The following is a 23,401-nucleotide window of genomic DNA, read 5'->3' on the forward strand; positions in this document are numbered from 1 at the left end:
TACTAGGAATACTGTATAAGAGAGTGATTATACTTAATACTGCAGTATGATATATATAAAAGTTATAAAGAAAGTACATCCTAAAGAGCTATCTTTTTAAAAAAGTTTCTTTTTTTTTCTTTTTGGCTTCCTCTTTTTAATGTTTCCTTGGTGAGATGAGGGATGCTTAGTAAAGTTACTGCAGTGTTCATTTCACAATAAGTCAAACCATTGTAAATGGTTTATATCTTAAATGTATACAGTGGTGTGTGCCGATTATACCTCAGTAAAACTGGAAAAAACAAGTGTGCACTGATGGGAATGCAAATTGCTGTTAAACACTATGGAGGGTCCCCCCAAAGTTAAAAATAGGACTACTGCATGGATCCCTCAGTTCTACTTCTGGTCATTTATCCAAAGTAAATCACAACAATAACTTGAAAAGCTATCTGCACCCTCGTGTTCATTGCAGCCTGGCTCAGAGTACCTAAGACATGGAAACAACCTGCATGTCCATTTGATCTGACAGATGAACGGATAAAGAAGTAGTACTGGGTTTCCCTGGTGGCTCAGTGGTAAAGAATCCATCTGCCATTGCAGCAGACACAGGTTCAATCCCTGTTCTGGGAAAATCCCACATGCCTTGGAACAACTAGGCACATGTACCATAAGTACTGAACCTGTGCCCTAGAGCCTGGGAATTGCAACTGCTGAGCCCACATATCACAACTACTGAAGTCCATGTGCCCTAGAGCCCTTGCTCCACAACAAGACTAGCCACCAAAATGAGAAGCCTGCACATCTCAACTACCTGCTGCTCACCAGAGCTAGAGAAAAGCTCATGCAGCAATGAAGACTCAGCACAGCCAAAAAAAAAAAAATTAAGAAACTGTGGTACATATATACAATGGAATACTATACAGCAATATAAAAGAATGAAATAATAACATTTGCAGCAACAAGAATGGACTTACTGCTGATCATACTAAGTGAAGTAAGTCAAAGAGAGACAAATACCATATGACATCACTTATATGTGGATTCTAAATGATGCCACAGATGAGCCTATCTACAAGACAGAAACAAACTCACAGACATAGAGAACAGACTTGTGATGAACCAAGTAGGGGGAGGAAAGATGGAATGGGAATTTGAGGTTAGCAGATGCAAACTACTGTACATAGAATGGATAAACAACAAGGTCCTACTGTATGGAACAGGGACCTACATTCAATATCCTGGGATAAACCATAATGGAAAAATATATAAAAAGAATGCATACATATGCATCACTGAATCACTTTGCTGTGCAGCACAAACTAACACACATTATAAAGTAACTATACGCCAATTAAAAATAATCATAAGTGGAACATTAATACTCCATTCTCAACAATATTTAGGTCATCCAGACAGAGAATCCATAAGCAAAGAGAGGATTTGAACAACACTAGAGACCAAAGAAATCTAAGAGACATGTATAGAACATTCTGTCTGACAGCATCAGTTTACATATTCTTCTCAAGTGCTCATGAACCATTTTTAGGCTACATCATGTAAGGCCACAAAACAAACCTTAGCAAACTCAAGAAGGGTGAAGTATCCTCTCTGACCACCATGGCATGAAACTAGAGATCAACAGCTGGAGAAAAATGGGAAAATTCATAAATGCATGGAAAAGAAGACTCTTCTGAGCAACCAATGGATCAAAGAAGAAATTAAAGGAGATATAAAGAAATTTCTAGAGACAAATGGAAATAGAAACACAACATACCAAAACTGAGATAAAGCAAAAGCAGTTCTAATTGAGAACTCCATGGCAATATATGCCTACTTTAAGCACAAAAGTTATAAAAAAGCAAAAACTAACCTAACTTAATTCATTAAGGAACTATAAAAAGTGGTACAAACTGAATCCAAAATTGGTACAAGGTAGGAAATCAGAAAAGATTAGGGCAGAAATAAGTGAAACAGAGAATAAGAGAACAAGAAAACAATAGAAAAGATAAATCTAAGAGTTGGATCATTGAAAAGAGAAACAACAAGCCATTAGCTAGACTAAACAAGGAAAAAAAGAGGATCCAAATCGATGAAATTATAAGTGAGAAATGAGACATCATAAATGATACCACAAAAATACAAAGGATTGTAACAGCCACTATATGCCAACAAGCTGGCAGTCTTATTAAAGACAAGAAGTTCATAGAAACATACAACATACCACGATGGAATCAGAAAGAACAGAACATTGGTAAAGACCTGTAAGGAGGCTGAATTAAGCACCTGAAAACCTCCCAGTGAAGAAAAGCCCAGGACCATATGTCTTCATGGGTGAATGTTCAGTTCAGTTCAGTTCAGTCGCTCAGTCGTGTCCGACTTTCCGCGACCCCATGAATCACAGCACGCCAGGCCTCCCTGTCCATCACCAACTCCCGGAGTACACTCAAACTCATGTCCACAGAGTCGGTGATGCCTTCCAGCCATCTCATTCTCGGTCGTCCCCTTCTCCTCCCGCCCCCAACCTTTCCCAGCATCAGAGTCTTTTCCAGTGAGTCAACTCGTCGCATGAGGTGGCCAAAGTATTGCAGTTTCAGCTTTAGCATCAGTCCCTTCAGTGAACATCCAGGATTGATCTCCTTTAGAATGGACTGGTTGGATCTCCTTGCAGTATAAGGGACTCCCAAGAATCTTCTCCAACACCACAGTTCAAAAGCATCGATTCTTCGGCGATCAGCCTTCTTCACAGTCCAACTCTCACAACCATACATGACCACGGGAAAAACCATTGCCTTGACTAGACGGACCTTGGTTGGCAAAGTAATGTCTCTGCTTTTTAATATACTATCAAGGTTGGTCATAACTTTCCTTCCAAGGAGCAAATGTTACCTAACATTTAAAGAAGACTCAATCCCAATTCTCAAATTCTTTCAAAAATTCTTAGAAGGAATACTACCAAACTCATGTTGTGAGACTCTATTACCCTGACACCAAAGCAAGAAAAGGATGCTATCAGAAATGTACAGGCTAATATCCCTGATGAATATAGATGCAAAGATGCTTACTTAAATACCAGCAAACTGAATTTGGCAGCACATTAAAAGGATCATTCACTTTGATCCACTGTGATTTATCCCTGGGATGCAAGGATGGTTCAGCATACACAAAAATCAACGTGATATATGACATTGATAGACTGGAAGGGGTGGAGGAGCATATGAACATCTAAAAAACTGATGAAATTCAACATCTGTTCAGTGTAAAGACTCTGAACAAATTAAATATAGAAGGAACAGACCTCAACATAAAGGTCATAACAAGTCCACATGTAACATGATACTCAGTGGTGAAAGACTGAAAGCTTTCCTTTAAAATCAGGAACAAGAAAATGATGCTCCCTCAGCATTTGTATTTAGCATAGTATTGGAAGTGCTACCAAATAATAAAGGCTACAGGAAGAAATAAAAGTCCTCAGGATTGAAAAAGAAGGACAATTGTCTCTATTTGCATATGACATTATTTTATATATGGAAAATCCAAAAAATAATCTTGATCTAATCATCTACATGAGTAGAGTTGCACGACAAAAAATTTACATACAAAAATCAGTAATGCATCCACAAATTAATGATGACTATCTGAAAAAGAAATGAAGAAAATTTATAGCAGAACTACCATGTTCATAGCAGTATTATTTATAATAGCCAAAACATGGAAGTATCTAAGCATCCACTGCTGGATGAATGGATAAAGAAGATGTGATGCATATATGCAATGGAATATTATTCCACTTAAAAAGAAGGAAAATCTTGCCATTTAAAACAACATGGATGGGCCTTGAAGGCATTAAGCTAAATAATAAAAGTCAGAAAAAGACAAATACTATATGATGTCACATATATGGAACCACAAAACCACCACCACAATAGTAACCACCAAACTCCTCACAGAAGTAGAGCTCAGATTTGTGGTTACCAAAGACAGTGCACCGGGGAAAGGAGGAATTCAATCAAGTGTCAAAAGGGACAAACGTCTACTTATAAGATACATGTACCAGGGATAAAATGTACAAGAGGGTGACTATAACTAACACTGATGTATGCTACACATAAAAGTTAAGAAAGTATATCCTGAAGAGTTACAGTAAAAAAAAAAAAAGAAACGAAGCTTTTTTTTTTTTCTTTCTGGCTTCCTCTTTTCATTGTTTTCTTAGTGATATGAGGGGTGCTAACTAAACGTGGTGTTCATTTCACAATACAGATAAGTCAAGCCATTGTGATGGTTTATACCTGAAATGTATACAGTGTTGTATATTAATTATATCTCAATACAACTGGAAAATAATTATCAAGGGTTGGCAAGGACATGGAGAGAAGGGAACACGTGTCTCCTGTTGATAGGAATGCAAATTTCTGTAGCCATTGTGGCAAACAGTATGGAGATTTCCCCCAAAATTTAAAATTGAACTCTTTCATGGATCCCTCAGTTCTACTTCTGGGCATTTATCCAAAGGAAACAAAAACACTAACTTAAAAAGTTTATCTGCACCCTCATATTCTTTGCCTAATTATTTACAATTGCCAAGACATGGAGGTAACCTAATGGTCCACTGATTAAGAAGAAGTGGTATATATACATAATGGAGTATTCAGTTCAGTCGCTCAGTCGTGTCCGACTCTTTGCGACCCCATGAATCACAGCACGCCAGGCCTCCCCGTCCATCACCAGCTCCCAGAGTTCACTCAAACTCATGTTCATCGAGTCGGTGATGCCATCCAGCCATCTCATTCTCTGTCGTCCCCTTCTCCTCCCGCCCCCAATCCTTCCCAGCATCAGAGTCTTTTCCAGCGAGTCAACTCGTTGCATGAGGTGGCCAAAGTATTGGAGTTTCAGCTTTAGCATCAGTCCTTCCATATCTAGTCATAAAAATGAAATATTTTCACTTACAACAATGTGAATGGACCTTGAGGGTATTATGCTAAGTGCAAGACAAATACAGAGAAAGACAAATCTATTGTGATCTTCATTTACATATGGAATCTGATTTTTAAAAAATGCTAAGAAAATCAAACTTGTAGAGAACCTATTAGTGGTTTCGTGTTGGGAGGTGGTAAGCAGATGATAATGGGTAATGTTCAAAAATTAAAACTTAACAGTTATTAAATATGCAAGTAACGGGCACCTTTATTATGTAAGTAATATGTAGCTTGACGACTATGTTCTTAGTCATGTGACTGCACTCTTAACACTATATGTATATGTTATATGTTGTATATGTTAAAATTACTCAGAGAACAGATTTTTTTGTTCTCTAGGAAAAAATTTAACTGTGTGGTGATGGATATTAACTGGACTTATTGTGGTAATCATTTCACAGTATACACAAGTTCTACGTCATTACGTTGTACACTTGAAACAATGTAATGTTTATTATAGTGTCAATTATATATTATATATATGTCAATTTTATCCTAATTTAAAAAATGGTGGAGATAGCTTTATGGACAGGGAGAGGACTAATGAAGAGTTGAGGAGGCTGAGTTCCGGATAAAGAACAAAACTCAGAATGGACAGGGAGAATAATACAATGAGCTCTTCCAAGGCAGAGCAAGGGGGCTCATTCAAGCTGAAGAGAAAAACACTTGCTGAACTGGAAACCAGTGTGGTATACTCCAGAGATTCCTGTTCTCATCTGTATTTGTGATTTTGCATTTGGTAGCTACAGGTAAGTTGGACAAACCAATAGGACTTCTAGTTTACACAGACAATATCTACCCAGTTACCATTTTGTTTAAGCTAATTACTACTGAAATGTGGATTGTAGCAGAATAGACTAAACTTGTTATTTGCTTTATTATCTTTAGAAATTTTATGGGCTGAATTAATTGTGCCCTTCCAAAATTCTTAAGTTTAATTCCTAAACCTGGTATTTTAGACGCGGAGGAACTTGGAAATAAGATCTTTAAAGGTAACTAAAGTAAAACTGGACCTATAGGGTGGATCCTAAGCCAGTATGACTGGTGACCTTAAAAGAAGGGACTAGGATACAGGTCAGTGGAAGAAAGACCATGTGAAGACTCAGCATGAAGAAAGTCATTTCCAAGCCGAGGAGAGAGGCTTCAGAAGACAGCATACCCTGCTGGCCCCTTGAACGAGCCCGAAGAACTGTGAGAAATGAATCACCAGTATATTGAAAAGCACTTAAAAAACTGTCTCAGGCAAAGTCAAATGCCAGTAGGGCTCAGGGAGGCAACGGAGGTGGGAAACATGAAGGGGCTGCCCTGGCAAACACATAACCTACCCACCAGGGACAGGTGTTCTCAGCTTCAGATAATCATTGCCCTGGGGGACTATGGGCCTTGGTGGGGCAAGATTTGATTTTTTTTCCCCACAAAAGTATCCAGATGTCAGGACTTTTATACAAATTTGTCCAGTTCTTAAAACCCTGACCAAAGAATTTATGACAAAGGATTGAGATCCAGTCTCTGGGCTCCCAGTTGTGACCTGTTGGACTCTAACTGACTGTACAAATCTACATGTCAATTCTGAGAAGTTTTAAATGGGGAGAGTTCTGTGACTGGTGTGTGATGGGGCCCCAAAGTGTGGGTTTGTACCAACTGATCTCAAGAGCTGGTTTTTGCTAGAGCAGCATGGGATGCTACATGTATATTATAGATATTGAGATCAGAGTTACATTCAGTTCTCTCTCATTTAGATCACCTATCCTTTTATTGGGCTGTTTCATTCAAATAGCGTTGAGATTCTTTCTTTCTCGCGAAATAGTGTCAAGATGAGATTCTTTCTTTCCCGCCTTTGCAGAGTTGCCATATCCAGGATAAATCCCAACACTTTGTGAAAAATTAGGACCTAATGTATTAGCCTAAAACTCTTCCTCCAACTTTTTATTTTCACTCCTTTATTTAACATGGAAACAACAGGGAGAAAAAAATCAAGTCTCTCTAACAAACATACCTAATTAGATTCTGAAATCTCTTCTGTAACATAAAAATCTGAAATACTTTTGAAGCTGAAGCACCAAATAGCAGGGCTTGTCATGGAAAGAACACTTATAAAGCAAAACTCAGGACCACACTTTGAGGTTTGCGTAATGGCTTTTTGGCAGGCCGGGTGTTTTTCCCCTGTTTCTTTGCCTCTGTCTAATGCTTTAAAAGGGTGTCGTCAAGTGTTCTTGTCAGCAGGGGCCTGGCCTTAGTACCTGGCATTAATGTCTCTCTTTCCTGCACCACCCAATGCCTTGCTTCAGCCTCCTGACAGTGAGATAGCCAGCCACCCAGGCAAGGTTTTAGGAATCTGATGCTATGAAAAAGAGGGCAGTAAATTAGGGAGCTGGAGTCTGTCTGTCTCTTTCAGAACACCCCACTTCGGGTATATGAAATGTGTGTTGCCAGCAGGAGTTTCTGAGACAAGATGATGAAGTAGAGCTTTGCTTATATGATTTTGTTTTTTCAGCTGACTTGGCCCTACTGGATATATAGGAGGTGAGAGAGAGAAAAAAATGATTAAACTGCCTAGTAGTAAAAATATACCTTTCCCTGCTTCTTAGTGTGAAACTAAGGAATGGTAGATAAATATTTCCATGAAGTAATAACTGCCCCTTGAACAAGCTTCCATTAAAAAAAAAAAAAGACAGTCTATGCCAGATTCAAGTTCGAGTGAAAATGTGCATGGACTCACGGTGGAAAGAATAGAAGTGTTCAGTATAAAATCAGAGAGACAATTAAGTAGATTGTCAAGAGTTTCCGCTATTGTTGCAGGAAGAACAAATCCACTTAATCATTAACACATATATATTACGTAACAGATAGACAAGATTGTTTCGTTCAATGAGTGCCTATTTCCAGGTCTCCTATGCGCACGTGCATTACCTAATTTAGCATTCATTTTGTGTGGAAGGCACTATTATCTCCATCCTGTAAGTGAGGTTCATTACTTGCCTGAGGCCACACAGCTAGTAAGAAGTGGCAGGAAGACCTGAACCCTGTCCTGTCAGGGCTGAATTTCATGTTCTTTCCATTGTAACTGGTGAGATATAGATAAAATGAAGCTGACTTTCAAAGTTGTATAAAGTTGGATCTGTCTCGTGTGTATGCTGCTGTATGCCAGGCAGTTATGGGGGCATAAGAATGGGAAAAATATCAATAACCTCAGATATGCAGATGACACTACCCTTATGGCAGAAAGTGAAGAGGAACTCAAAAGCCTCTTGATGAAAGTGAAAGAGGAGAGTGAAAAGGTTGGCTTGAAGCTCAACATTCAGAAAACAAAGATCATGGCATCTGATCCCATCACTTCAGGGGAAATAGATGGAAAAACAGTGGAAACAGAGTCAGACTTTATTGTTTTGGGCTCCAAAATCACTGCAGATGCTGATTGCAGCCATGAAATTAAAAGACGCTTTCTCCTTGGAAGGAAAGTTATGACCAACCTTGATAGTACATTAAAAAGCAGAGACATTACTTTGCCAACAAAGGTCCGTCTAGTCAAGACTATGGTTTTTCCCGTGGTCATGTATGGATGTGAGAGTTGGACTGTGAAGAAAGCTGATCACCAAAGAATTGATGCTTTTGAACTGTGGTGTTGGAGAAGACTCTTGAGAGTCCCTTGTAGTGCAAGGAGATCCAACCAGTCCATTCTAAAGGAGATCAAATCCTGGGTGTTCATTGGAAGGACTGATGCTAAAGCTGAAACTGCAATACTTTGGCCACCTCATGCGATGAGTTGCCTCACTGGAAAAGACTCTGATGCTGGGAAAGGTTGGGGCGGGAGGAGAAGGGGACGACAGAGAATGAGATGGCTGGATGGCATCACCGACTCTGTGGACATGAGTTTGAGTGAACTCCGGGAGTTGGTGATAGACAGGGAGGCCTGGCGTGCTGTGATTCATGGGGTCGCGGAGAGTCGGACACGATTGAGCGACTGAACTGAACTGAAGAAGTAAATACTCCTGATTATGCTAAATGATAAGTCAGAGAAAGACAAATACCATATAATTTCACTTATATGTGGAATCTTAAAAAAAGGAAAGAAGAATTCATAGAGAAAACAGATTGGTAGGTGGGGAACTAGATGAAAAAGGTCAAGGTTAGCAAATTGTACAAACTTCCTGCTATAAAATAAGCCTTGAGAATATAATGCACAGCAAATTGCTGTATTTCTTAATTGTGTACTTATGTATATGTAACATACTGGGTTGGCAAAAAAATTTGTTTGGGTTTTTCTGTAAGGTGTTAAGGAAAAACCTGAACAAAACTCTTGGCCAACCCAATACATACATTACATAACTATGTGCTTGTATAGGGGAAAATTGTTTACAGAGATTTAACTAGACTTATTTTGATTACTTTGCAATATATACAAATACCCAGTCATTATGTTATGTATTAGAAACTAGTGCTATATATCAGTTACATCTCAATAAAAATATAAACATGCCTTTAGGTTATCACTCTAGTTTTAGCAAATTTTTGTGTAGAGTACTGTATAGTATAAAAGAAAATAAGATATTTTAAAAAATGAAATAAAAGAATAAGCCTCGAGTTTTGTTCCGGGGGAGGTCAAAGTAGACACAAAGGCATAAACAAGTGATACCGAGACTCCAGGAGCAGCACTTCTGTCAAAGCAGACGTGGGGGAGGCTTCCTAGGGGAGATGATACTTACAGGTCAGGACTAATGGCCAGGGAGTAGAATGTTCTACGTAGAGGGCGAAGCAAGAAAATGAGCAGGTGGTGTGTAGAGTGAAGGACAGCATGTTCTGCGGCAGGGGAACGGAAGAAGGGGCTGGAGAAGTGGGTTGTGGTCCTTTTGTGTTATTGTATTTTCCCATAAGATCACCAGATAATAAATATATATGTGTGTAATACATACATATATGTATATACATATGTATATTTTTACAGAAATAGCTAGTAGCAGTGTAAAATATGTATTAATTAGCAAGGGAGAGAGAAATCAACTCGGAAGATATAAAAACAGTTTCAATGGGAACAGATCAAGACTGGGATGAAGGCAGAGGTGTCCAGGACAGATGAAAGCAAGATGTCTCACAGCTGGGTGATAATGCCAGCTCAGAAAAAGTGTTGTCTGCCTCCAGATTATGTCAGTACCATCCCTGCAGACAGTTTTCCAGGCCAAGACTCTGTTGTGACGGCAAGAAGGGCTTCTGACAGTGGATACATATGTAGGATGCATCTATGGTCCTCGCTGGCGCTAAAGGATTTCAACTCACGAGAGGTCCATGTTCTGTTCTGGCTACGGACTGTGGAATATTTGTGTCCTGCCCTCATTATTCCACAGTTTCAGAGCCAAGACAAATTTTTTAATTTTTGGAGTGTACCAAAATCATCTGAGGCAGTCTGGAAAAACTCAGGTCCCATATTAAGGAATTTCTCAGAGATACCTGACTAAAGAATGTCCTCACCTGTGGAAGAAACGTGTTATCTCCAGGCATGTAAGACCCCTATTTTGTGAGCCACAGATAGCTGCTGGGACTTGTCTCCCAAGCACCTTACTTTCCAGCTTCTTTCTCTCTTCCCTGTAAATCTGGCTAAGGATACCTTACCAAGAATGGAATTCTTTGACTTTCAAATGAGACAACACACAGCCAGAGGCTGCTCCCCCGTCACTAGAGGGCACCAGTTGAACGTAAAATGTCTAGACATGACCACCCATAAACTTCAAATATAGCAAAATCTCACCGATATGGATTGCAATAAGGTAACTTCCCCACTACTTCCTCATTAACTCCGTTTCTGCTACTGAGTAAAACAAACATGCTAACTTTGATTCTGTAATGTTTTCAGAATTCTCTTTTAATTCATCGATCTAGTGAGTTGGAGACAAGAAGATGTTTTTTGCAAAATTACATGACTGCATCATCTTTGCTGCCACTTTTCTGGCTCTTAGCATGTGTTGGTTTGTGTATAAAACCTGATATGAACTTTGCACATGGTTGAATTTTCAATTCTGCAAAAAAGTGAAAATGGTTGGTATGGGCGGAATGGCCACCCCAGCATAACTGCAAGATAAAATTATACCCTGAAGCATATAGTTTTTCCATAAGACTGACTTGTTATGTTCCGTTGAAAATTAAGACAAACTGCTCAGACGCTGTAACCTTGCATGGAATTACACAGGAACAGAACCACAAAGAAGGTGCCAATTGTCCAGTTTCTACTGCTTTGCTCAGGAGCCCGACCCCCTGTGCCAAGACCTTGCTGATGTTTGTACAAGCAAAACTGGGCTGATCCTCCCTTATCTGCTATGTGTTTCCTAATCCATAATCTTGTGCTTCAAACAAGAAAAAAAAAAGGAAAGTGAGTATTCACCACGGAGCTATTTGATACTGTGGAGTGCTGACAGGTACTCTGTACTGAGTAGAATTACAGGGACTCTGCCTACCCCAGGCAGACCCAGTACCAGGTCAGCTATAATTGGCACCTGGTGAGAGGTCACGAAACTCAGGCTGTGGGAGCAAGTGCATTAGGGGCCCCGTGACAGCAGTTGCCATGCGTTTTCTGAGTGCTGTCAGGCAGGATCTTCAATCACAGCGTGCTTTGTGCTGTGCGCTCTAAAAATGGAAATTAAACCACCAGATCCTCACCAGACTGTGAGGCTTGATGGATGAGCTTAATGAACCCAGGATAAAGAAATTAGACCAAGTAGAATGCAGAAAAAAGGTTAAGAACTGAGAGGCTTCCATGACCTTGGGGAATCTACATATTCTCCAGGACTGAGGCAAGTGGGTTGTGGGGGTTCAGCCCTGTGAAGGCAGGGCTGGCTGGAGGTCAAGTTCAGTCATATACTGAGAAGCCACTGAGTACTTGGTTCCGGGCTAGGCTTTATACCAGTTCAGCCTTAATGACATTTATTTCGGCCTTATAGAAGAAGAAATGGGGCTTACACTTATTTTAAAAACTTACCCAGGATGACAGTGCTCATTATAAGATGTCACAGGAGAATAAATAACCACCACCATTGACCACATACATACCCCGTACCAATGGCATTCTCTGCTCTGATCCTTACGAAACTTCAACAAAGGTATCACAACCATTTTGTAGATGAGAAACCCAAGGTGGCAAGAGCTTAAATCACTTACCTGTGTGCATCTCCACCTTCACCTCCTCCTGACTCTCAGCCCTGTCATCACCCTTCAGGTGTCCTCAGCTACACCATGTGTGCAGAAATACTGCTTGGTTCTAGAATTAAAAAAAAAAAAAGAAAGAAAATCCTGATCAGTGAATCTATATGCATGTCCCGGAAATATAATTAAAATCAGGTCACCAAGACCAGCATCTCCCAGGCATCTGGCCCTATGCTTTTGGCCATTCCAAGTGTTCCATGGCCAACATACTTAGGACACTGAACATGCTTTACTTTCTCAGAGGCTCCTAAACTTACCTACCACATGAGATCTGGGAAAACGGAAGAAACATTCTTAATTGAGGACAAGAAAGTTCTTTTCGTTTGCACAAAGCCCCTGTGCTTCAACCACATGACCTTGAACCTCAGCCTCCTCCCTGTGAAATGATCTAATACACAGAAGAGCACAGAGAGCATGTTCTGCATAAGCAGGGTGATTATTGCTACCATCATCTCCACCGGAAAACAAGGCTCCTGGAGTGCATGGCAGACGCATCGGTGGTCTCATCAAAGGTGTGGACCCGTCCTCCAGAGCCCCCTTGACACAAGCGAAAAGGTGCCTGGGGAAAGATTGGGATTTTCAATCAGTCACAGCTGGCACTCTGCTCAGCCTCGCTGTGTCTGTGTCATAAGATGAGGAATAAATAGTCTCTTCCTGCTACTTTTTGCGGTAATTCAGGAAGCAAAGAGCTCAGCAGGTGTGGGTTGTTATCATTAGAAGGTCCAGGGACCACACTGTCAAACCCGAGGCTCTGATGCAACCCAGGAGAACCTGAACTTCTCCAGGTACAGCTTAGATGCCACTGTGAGAAACGGGAAAAGTTCTTCGTTTTAACATTTATTTGACCCAAAGCATATTTGAAGGTTAATCTCATTCCTTCTAGGGAGAAAGTCTGATGAAGTGGCAATAAAGGAAAGAATTCACGGAATGGAAACACGTCTGGAGAAGAGTGAAGGAAACCCCTAGACCACTCTCTGCCCTTTGCCGAAGAGAGTCCGAGAAGCGGTCTCAGACCTCTGCAGGGAGGCAGCCCAGGAAGGTGCGCAGTGGCACGGCCGAGTGCAGACACGGGAGGCAAGGTGGCCGTGGGTGCCTACAAGGGACACTGTCTATTCATCTCTCATAATTCCACATAATCCTTTAAATAAACACAACCTGTTTCCATGTGAGTAACTGTCTCATTCCATAGATGTCTAATCTGAAGGAATAATAGGTATTTCTCTGGAAAATTACAGAGGATCAGAGATCCTTCCTCCCACGCTTGGCTCCGCCCAGTGTAAGATGGAGCATGTGGGTTTGTAGGCGCCGAGCCAGGGGAAGCTGACAGAGGGTGAGGCAAGGTACGGGCAGAGGAAGGGAAGGCTGGGCAAAGTCAGAGAATATTATTCAGAAGGACAGACAGGCTTCTTTTGTCAAGGCTGCTTACGCCACACGTTCTTTCCAGAGGCTGATTAAGTTCTACAAGGGAGAGAGAACCCACAGCCAAGAAAACTTTGTATACACATTACGGAATAAAGTGAAGGAACACGTGTTTGTGCATATCTGTGTATATTTGTGTGTGTGTGTGTGTCTTTGCATCAAAAACAGAAAAGGTACGCTCTGCAAATCACAGAGGAGAGCAGCAATTTCAAAGATTAGACATAAGCCGTTGATGAGATTCTGACATCTTAAAATGGTGCACTTAATAAATTGCTTTTACTAAAAAAAAAAAGTCCCTAAAGTGAACTCACAGGAAGCAAGACAGGTTTTTTCAGTTTAAGCCAAGGGATTGCATCCTTATGTTTGTTGAGTATACATGGAAACTCTTGTATCAAAGAAGTGCTCAATAAATATTACTATCTTTCTCCTTCCTGTTTGTTTTTTTTTTTCATCAAAAAGGGAAGATAAAAACGAAAGCAGGTAGGAAGGAGGAAAAAAATAGGGAAAGAGAGGAAAGAAAGAAGGAAGGAAGGAAGTTCAAGAAAGAAAGGAAGAAAAACTTCCCTGAAGATTCTACCTGCTAAGACTTGGAAGAAATTTGTGTCTTTAAATAGTGATGATATTTGTGGACATTTCAGGCAGTTTCCTACACTGCATCCTGTGTGTAAATACCATAGTATAGGGTGCTCTTTAAAAATCTGACTTTACAGCCAGTTCACTATATAACACCAACGGCACTTCTTAAAGAGACATGACCACCAGCCATCAGACGGTTCCTCCTATGCTTGTGTCTTGTCTCTTGAGTGTTTCTCTTACAGAAGAAAAGAAAAAAAAAATTGCTTTTTCTTAGCAGCAGTTGTGAACTGTACCTTTAAAATCTAACCTTTGAAATCTGGCTATGATCATTTTGTTGACCTTAGCTGGACTGTATTATTCTCTTGAAGTCGAAAGGCGTGAATAGATCTCTTTGTGTGCTCAGCCTTCCTCCAAACCAGGCCAGCCTAGGTTTTGTTTTGGCATATTCACGAGTACGACATAGGCAAGTAGGTTTTGATTTCCAGATATACGTTAGTAGATGTGATTTCCTTTCCAGGAAAAGGGCATGATGGCTAATAAGATTTAACTTATACACACGGGGCTCTTTTAAAAGGCTGACCTGCAGTTGGGGCTCGGTTAAAGTGGGTCCTTCAGCAAGAAGCATTGCTTCCAAATGCTGCCTGGTAGACTGTCAGTCTGGAAAGACATGGAGGCATGGAGGTGGGAGGGGAAGACTGACAGAGGAAGAATCTGATGGGCAGGAACCTAAACCGCTCACTGGAAAGTTTTCCTACATTTCACATGCATCCAAATTTTCTTTCTCAGAATCTGGTTTCCTTTTAGTTATTTCCTGTTTGTCAGGCACGGGTGGTCCTTCCACCAGGAAATACCTACAGCTGCATTTTTTTCTGATGTCGTTTTTTGTTGGTAAAGATTTCTGTTCAAGTGAGGTTGACTTGGTCCTGTCAGCTTGGTGTCAGTTTTCTAGTTGTCTTCACGGTTCCTTCAGGTGTCATATGACTTAACCATACCCAAAGCTCCACATTTCCAGGGGCCCCAGAACAGTGAGTTTTATGGATAAGTGAACTCTGGCCAGTTTAAGCAGGGAGGAAAATAGGTAGGGTCCTTTTGAGCATCAGGCCTGTCTTGTGCTAGGTGGCCACTCGGCCGGTTTGACCACAGTGCTGGGAAGGTCCAGGGAGGCTGTCTTCAAGCTGGCTAGACAAGCTGCACAGACGACAGTTTTTGCTTGCCCACAGGTTGAACCCTAAGCCTGGGGAAATGCCTGCATTTTTTAGTGGGGACCTTAAAGAAAAGCGTCTCCGCGTTTCTAGCCCCATTCTGCACATTTGTCCTTTCTTTGTCCCCTGACAACCCGGAGAGACAAAGGCTCCTCTGTCCTTTGTTCGGTTGGCCTGCCCTCTGTGGAGCTCTCTGCTCCCGCTGCTATTCGAACTCCATCAGGACTCTTCCTGTGACGGGAAGGTGATAAAAGAAACACACTTCAGATAGTAAAAACAAGTGTCCAGGAAGGATCTTGTCATTAGGTTGAGACAAATGAAAAAGCCAGGCCTCTGGTCTCTGCACCTGGATGTGGAGCAGCGGAGGAGGAAATGTCCCTGAGCTCCAAGCAGCCGTCAGCAGGGTGGGCGCAGGGGGTGGGCTCCTCCCCGTGCACAGGCCGGAGCCAGGACCTGGGGGCCTGGGCCCCTCCCAGCGGCGGCTCTGTCCACAGTGTGGACAGTTCTTCCTTCCTTTCATCTCATGTCAGTTTTTCCCCTCCCTCCTTTTTTATACTCTCACCGACCCCCTTTCCCTTCTTTAGCTGTCAGTGTTCACCCTCTGTTCAAATCTCTGGACTCCAGTCATCTTCCATCCACTTAGCCTATCCCTCCTATGGCATGACCCCTTCTCTATGGCATATAATACTAGTGTGTGTGTGTGTGAGTTGCTCAGTCGTGTCCTTCTCTTTGCAACCCCATGAACTGTAGCCCACCAGGCTCCTCTGTCCATGGGATTCCCCAGGTAAGAATACTGGAGTGGGTAGCCATTTCCTTCCCTAGGGCATCTTCCTGACCCAGGGATTGGACCTGGGTCTCCTGCATTGCAGGCAGATTCTTTACTATCTGAGCCACCATGATACTAGTAATGGCTATCAGTTATTGAGGGTTTATCATGTGCTTTTTATCTTGCTGTAGGTGTTCCAGCCACCTCTGAGGTACTGTGTTCATTAGGATGGGCTGGTGGTTGCAATAAGCAGTCCCATCATTGTGGTAAGAGTTTGTTTCTTGCTTTCATGCAGAGTCTGGAACATGTGTTCTCACTGGCAGCATCTCCTGGGGCTCACCTTTAAGCCTCAAGCGCTGGTTTCTACACCCTTTTCATGATGTACCTTCCCCATCCTGGAGTTTTAGAGCAGAAGGCAGAGAGGATGTGGAGGGTCACAAGAATGTTTTAGGGAGGCCGCTGAGTGGTATCCGATCACTTCTCCCACCTCGTATCATCCACAAGTCTAATATATAGTCCCTCCTAACTGCAGGGGAACCAAGAAATGCAGGATGAAGGTGAAGCTGCATGAAGGATGCATCATGGTCTCTTCCACAAGTGGGTGCTGTCCACCCTTCCACACAAGGAAGATGGGGCTCAAAGATTCAGAGTCAACAGCTAGCAGCAGGGAACCCCAATTCCAGCCTCGCGAATCTGACTCCAGAACTACTCTTCGTCTTGTGTGCTGGTTTCTGTGGCTCTCCTCTGATAAAAAGCGAGCCCCTCTTTCACGCTAACACTTAACCTTTTACAAACCTTTACTTTCCCACTTATCATAGGGCTGCTCCTACTGTACCAGACTATGAATGCCCCAAGGAAAAGAAAAGCGCTTTCTCATCACAGTACCATCAACACATGGTGCACTATGCCTGGGGAACAGTGGGGCTCAATAAAAGCTTCATAAATGAAGAATAGCTGTGGTTTGTGTGTGGAGTCGTAGAAGGGGCCCTGGGGGACTGGATTACTTCACTCTACAACTTTTCTAGATGACTGTCAAGGAGTCTGGATCAATGCAACAACCGCCCCCATGTAGCTATTTTGAACCCAGCCATAAGACTGATCCTTTAAAAACATAAGTCATAGGTATCTTCCTTCTCCCAAAATGTCTCCATGACAAAAGTGTATCCAGTTTTGTTTCTTAATACCATACTCTAACAAGAGAAACCAGGACTTCCCAGAGAAAGGGCTGATTTCAGGGTGGAGACAGGAAAAATACAAGATGAGCCTGGAGCATCTTAGAATAAGTGTCAGGAGATGAGGATATGCTAAACACAAAACAAAGTAAAAAACAGGGCATGTCAAATGGACACAGAAGCTACTGTGAAAGAAGTCCCAATGTCCAAAATAATTAATGACAGTAATGGATTATAATCCAAAGAATAAAATGATTGTCCATGAGTCTATACTCATATAAATAAATGAAGAACGAAATAATGGAAAAGGCACAGAAGAATTCTTTATAGAAGAATTCCAAATAATAAACACAGAAGGAATTAAGGAAATAGGAAATCACCATTAAAGCATCATCTGTTACAGTCAAGATTTACTGATGGATGCTATTATTAGTAGGCAAAACTTTGAGAGAAGCAGGATATTTTCATTCTTTGAAGTACCTCCTCCAGAATATTAATTGCAGGCATACCAGGAAGTTGTCTGGGTTTGGTTCCAGACTGCTGCAAAATAAAGCGAATATTGCAAAAAATCAAGGCTCACCCGAATTTTTTGGTTAACCCATACACACAAAATTCAGTTTAGGACTTCCCTGGTGGTGCAGTGGGTAAGAATCACCTGCCAATGGGTCATGGGTTCAATCCCTTGTCTTGGAAGACCCCGCTTGCCATGGACAACTAAGCCTATGCATCACGAGTACTGAGCCCATACTCTAGAGGCGGAGACCTGCAGCTACCAAGCCTGTGTGTTTCAACTACTGAAGCCTGGGCACCTAGAGCCCCTGCTCTGCAACAAGAGAAGCCACCGCAATGAGAAGCCTGGTGTTCTGCACGGAGAGTAGCCCCTGCGTGCTGCAACTAGAGAAAGCCTGTGCAAAAGCAATGAAGACCCAGCACAGTCAAAAAGCAAAATAAATAACCATACAAGAAATAAAAATTAGTTTACATTATGCTGTAGTCTATTGTGTGCATTAACATTATGTCTAAAAAATGTATATACCTTCATTTTAAATGCTTTACTGCTTAAAAAAAATGGCAGCCATCATCTGAGCCTTCAGCTCATCATAATCTTTTATGCTGATGGAGGGTCTTGCCTCAGTTTTGATGACTGCTGACTGATCAGGGCGGTGGTTGCTGAAGGCTAGGGAGGCGGTACCTACAGCAACTTCTTAAAACAGGACAATTTCTTGCTATAGTGATGGTCTCTTCCTCTCACTTGAACGTTTAGAGGCCATCGTGTGGTTACTAACTGGTCTAATTTCAGTATTCTTGTGTCTCAGGGCACAGGAAGGACCATGGAGAGGGAGAGAGAAGGAGTATGGCTGGTCAAGGGAGCAGTCAGAAAGACACACAGTTATTTATCAGTTAACTTTGTTGTTTTCTATGGGTGTGGTTTCTGGGGCTCCCAAACAATTACAGTAGTAACATCAAAGGTCACTAATCATAGGTCGCCATAATATAGTAATAATAAACATGATTGATATATTGTCAAAACTATCAAAATGCGACAGAGATCCAAGTGAGCAAATGTTGTTGGGAAAATGGCACCCACAGATTTTGCCCAATTCAGGACTCCACAGATCTTTGATTTGTGAAAACCACAGTACCTGTGAAGCACAATAAAACGAGGGTGTCTGTAATTATTGCGGTGGTTTTAACATACTTCCCACAAATTCTTTGTTACTGTGCATTCCAGAATGTGGAATTGTGGACTGGACTTTCAACTCATTTCTAATGAACGTATGGAAAGGGGAAAATAGTAACTTTGCAGCACAGAAACTTGCCAGGTATCACTTTCATCAAGTGATCAAAATTAACAATATCATGGTAAACTGTGGTACCATCATGTTCCTCACGATATGTGATGAGAAAGACACTTCATTTCGGTTGGCTTCTTCCTTCAAACCCATAACCCTCATCATTAGAGAACATCAGACAAACCAAAATTAAGGGACACTTTACAAATATCTGACCAGTACTCGTCAAAAGGGTCAAAGTCATAAAAAACAAGGAGGAGAAGCTGTCACAGTCTGGAGGAGAGCTCAGCATGGTATCCTGGACTGGATCCTGAGACAGGAAAGGGACATTAATAGAGAACCAGGTTCAGTCTGAAATGTAGCTCCTAGTTTTAGACTAATGTTGATTATTTAGTTTTGCTAAATATGCCATGGTGATACAAGATGTTTACATGAAGGGAGACCGAGTGAAAAGTAATTGAGAACTTCCTGGGTTTATCGGAAATTCTTCTATAAACTGAAAAATGATAGAAAGCACTGAAGAAAAAGGCCTCTCCTTTCACCCTGGGTCCTTTCAGTAGCCCACAGAGTCAGACACGAGGCTCACATCCCCTCGCTGTCTTGCCTCCTCCTATTCTGCCCCCACTCAGGCAGCTTCAGCTACAGGGGGACTCTCCCTCTTATTCCTCAGACACCTCCAGCCTGCTCCCACCTTGGGGCCTTGACCCTTTTGGTTCCCATTGGTGGGAAAGCTTCCCCCCAGATATTTTCATGCCTAGCTCCCTTCTCTCTTGGAGATCTTTATTCAGATGTCTCCTAGTCAAGAGACTTTCTCTGACCCGCCTGCGTAAAAGGACACTCACGCCTGGCATAACCCACCCCCTCCCTGGCTTTACTTTTATTTGTTGCTCTCAGCATCATCTCTGATCCAATAGGCTTCGTCTGTTTTTCCTCATTCTTCCTTGTGACAGGCAGAACAATGCCCACCCCCCCACCAAAGATGCTCATGTTCTAATCCCTGGAACCGATGACTGTACTGTGCTTAATCACTCAGTTGTGTCCAACTCTTTGTAACCCCATGGTCTGTAGCCCACCAGGCTCCTCTGTCCATGAGATTTCCCAGGTTAAGAATACTGGAGTGGGTAGCCGTTCCCTTCTCCAGGGAATCTTCCCAACCCAGGGACTGAACTTGGGTCTCCTGCTTTGCGGGCAGATTCTTTACCGGTTGAGCCATCAGTGTTGCCATATGTCAAAGGGAAAAATTAAGACTGCAGATGGAACTAAGGTTGTTGATCATCTGACCTTGAAATGGAAAGGTTCTCTTGGATTATCTAGATGGCCCAATATAATCACAAGGGTCTTTAAATGTGGAAGAGGGAGACAGAAAATAAATTGGAGGGATTGACCATGAGAATGACTCAGTTCTCCACTGGTGGTTTTAGACAATTAAGGCACCTGTGAGCCAAGCTATGGGCAGGCTCTAGCTGCTGAAAAAGATGGAAAACTCTTTCCTAGAGCCTTTAGAAAATTGTGGCCCTGCTGACATTTTGTTTTTAGCCCATTTTGACCCTTGTCAGACTTCTGCTTTAAAGAACTGTAAGAGGAGTACTATGAAACTCCTAGAGGAAAATATAGCTAAGACACTCTTTGACATAAATCACAACAATATCTTTTTGGAACTGTCTCCTACAGTAATGAAAATAAAAACAGAAATAAACACATGGGACCTAATTAAACTTAAAAGCTTTTGCACAGCAAAGGAAACCATAAACAAAATTCAAAGACAGCCTATGGAATGGGAGAAAAGTGGAGAGCTACATATAGACGAATAAAAAATTAGAACATCCTATAACAACATACAAAAAAACAAACTCAAAATGGATTAAAGACCTAAATGGAAGGTCCGATACTATAAAACTCAGAGGAAAACATATGCAGAACACTGACATAAATTGCAGCAATTTTTTTTGGATTCACCTCCTAGAATAATGAAAATAAAAACAAAATAAAATGATGAAACCTAATTAAACTTAAAAGCTTTTGCATAGCAAAGGGAAGCCATAAACAAAGCAAAAAGACAACCCACATAATGGGAGAAAACATTTTCAGATGGAGATACTGACAAGGACTTAATCTCCAAATATATAAACAGCTCATGAAGCTCAATATCAGAAAAACAAACAGCCCAAGCAAAAAAGGCAGAACATGTAAAGAGATGTTTCTCCATAGAAGACAGATGGCCAACAGGCATATGAAAAAATGCTCAACATCACTAATTATCCGAGAAATGCAAATCAAACCTACCATGAGGTATGACCTCACATCAGTTAGAATGGTCATCGTCAAAAGTCTACAAATAATAAATGCTGAAGAGAGCATTGAGAAAAGGGAACTTTTATACACTGTTGGTGGAAAGGCCAGTAGATACAGCCACTATAGAGAACAGCATGGCGGTCCCTTAAAAAACTGAAAATGGAGCCAGCATTTGATCCTGTAATCCCATTCCTGGGTATAAATCCAGAGCAAACCATAATTTGAAAAAACCTATGCACCCCAATACTCATTGCAGCATTATTTTATAATAGCTAAAACCACTAGATCGTTCAGGTGTGACCTAAATCAAATCCTTTACAATTATACAGCGGAAGTGACAAGTAGATTCAAGAGATTAGATCTGATAGAAAGAGTGCTTGAAGAACTATGGATGGAGGTTCGTGACATTGTACAGGAGGCAGTGATCAAGACCATCCCCAAGAAAAAGAAATACAAAAAGGCAAAATGGTTGTCTGAGGAGGGCTTACAAATAGGTATGAAGAGAAGTGGAAGGCAAAGGAGGAAAGGAAAGATATACTCATTTGAATGCAGAGTTCCAAAGAACAGCAAAGAGATAAGAAAGCCTTCCTCAGTGATCAGTGCAAAGAAATAGAGGAAAACAATAGAATGGGAAAGACTAGAGATCTCTTCAAGAAAATTAGAGATACCAAGGGAACTTTTCATGCAAAGATGGACTTAATAAAGGACTGAAATGGTGTGGCCCTAACAGAAGCAGAAGAGATTAAGAAGATGTGGCAAGAATACACAGAAGAACTATACAAAAAAGATCTTCACGACCCAATCATGATGGTGTGATCACTCAACTAGAGCCAGACATCCTGGAATGTGAAGTCAAGTGGGCCTTAGGAAGCATCACTACAAAGAAAACTAGTGGAGGTGATGAAATTCCAGTTGAGCTCTTTCAAATCCTGAAAGATGATGCTGTGAAGGTGCTGCACTCAATATGCCAGCAAATTTGGAAAACTCAGCAGTGGCCACAGTACTGGAAAAGGTCAGTTTTCATTCCAATCCCAAAGAAAAGCAATGCCAAAGAAGGTTCAAACTACTGCACAGTTGCACTCATTTCATATGCTAGCAAAGTAATGCTCAAAATTCTCCAAGCCAGGCTTCAATGTTATGTGAACTGTGAACTTCCAGATATTCAAGCTGGATTTAGAAAAGACAGAGGAACCAGAGATCAAATTGCCAACATTCGTTGGATCATCGAAAAAGAAAAGAGTTCCAAAAAACATCTGCTTCTTCTTTACTGATTATGCCAAAGCCTTTGATTGTGTGGATCACAACAAACTGTGGAAAATTCTGAAAGAGATGAGAATACCAGACCACCTGACCTACCTCTTGAGAAACCTGTATGCAGGTCAGGAAGCAACAGTTAGAACTGGACATGGAACAACAGACTGGTTCCAAATCAGGAAAGGAGTACGTCAAAGCTGTATATTGTCACCCTGCTTATTTAACTTATATGCAGAGTATATCATGTGAAATTCCAGGCTAGAGGAAGCACAAGCTGGAATCAAGATTGCCAGGAGAAATATCAATAACCTCAGATATGCAGATGGAGAAGGAAATGGCAACCCACTCCAGTATTCTTGCCTGGGGAATCCCATGGACGGAGGAGCCTGATGGGCTGCTGTCCATGGGGTCGCACAGAGTTGGACATGACTGAAGCGACTGAGCATGCATGCATGCATTGGAGAAGGAAATGGCAACCCACTCAAGTATTCTTGCCTGGAGAATCCCAGGGACGGAGGAGCCTGGTGGGCTGCTGTCTATGGGGTCGCACAGGGTCGGCCACGACTGAAGCGACTTAGCAGCAGCAGCAGATATGCAGATGACACCACCCTTATGTCAGAAAGCAAAGAAGAACTAAAGAGCCTCTTAAAAGTGAAAGAGGAGAGTGAAAAAGCTGACTTAAAACTCAACATTCAGAAAACTAAGATCATGGCATCTGGTCCCATCACTTCATGTGAAATAAATGGGGAAACAGTGGAAACACTGGCAGACTTTATTTTGGGGGGCT

The 23,401-nt window shown here is 41.6% G+C and overlaps 1 protein-coding gene across 2 annotated transcripts in view; it reads left to right on the plus strand.

Annotated features, from left to right (window-relative positions):
* The window catches only part of PRRC1 (proline rich coiled-coil 1), a 75,395-nt gene extending 58,370 nt beyond the window's left edge, over positions 1-17,025 (plus strand). Inside the window, exons 9-10 of one of the 2 annotated variants that reach the window (XM_055428783.2) lie at positions 16,295-16,369; positions 16,636-17,025. In XM_055428783.2, the coding sequence (XP_055284758.1) occupies positions 16,295-16,330 (36 nt within the window). In that variant the 3' untranslated portion in view covers positions 16,331-16,369; positions 16,636-17,025. Of the gene's footprint in view, positions 1-13,023; positions 13,310-16,294; positions 16,370-16,635 lie in introns of those variants that run through there. The other variant, XM_055428784.2, reaches the window with a different exon arrangement.
* Positions 17,026-23,401: the final 6,376 nt, after the last annotated feature.

Source organism: Moschus berezovskii, chromosome 8, assembly GCF_049115385.1.
Source record: "Moschus berezovskii isolate FMDL1 chromosome 8, NW_MosBer_1.0, whole genome shotgun sequence".
In the NCBI taxonomy this organism is placed as follows: Eukaryota; Metazoa; Chordata; class Mammalia; order Artiodactyla; family Moschidae; genus Moschus; species Moschus berezovskii.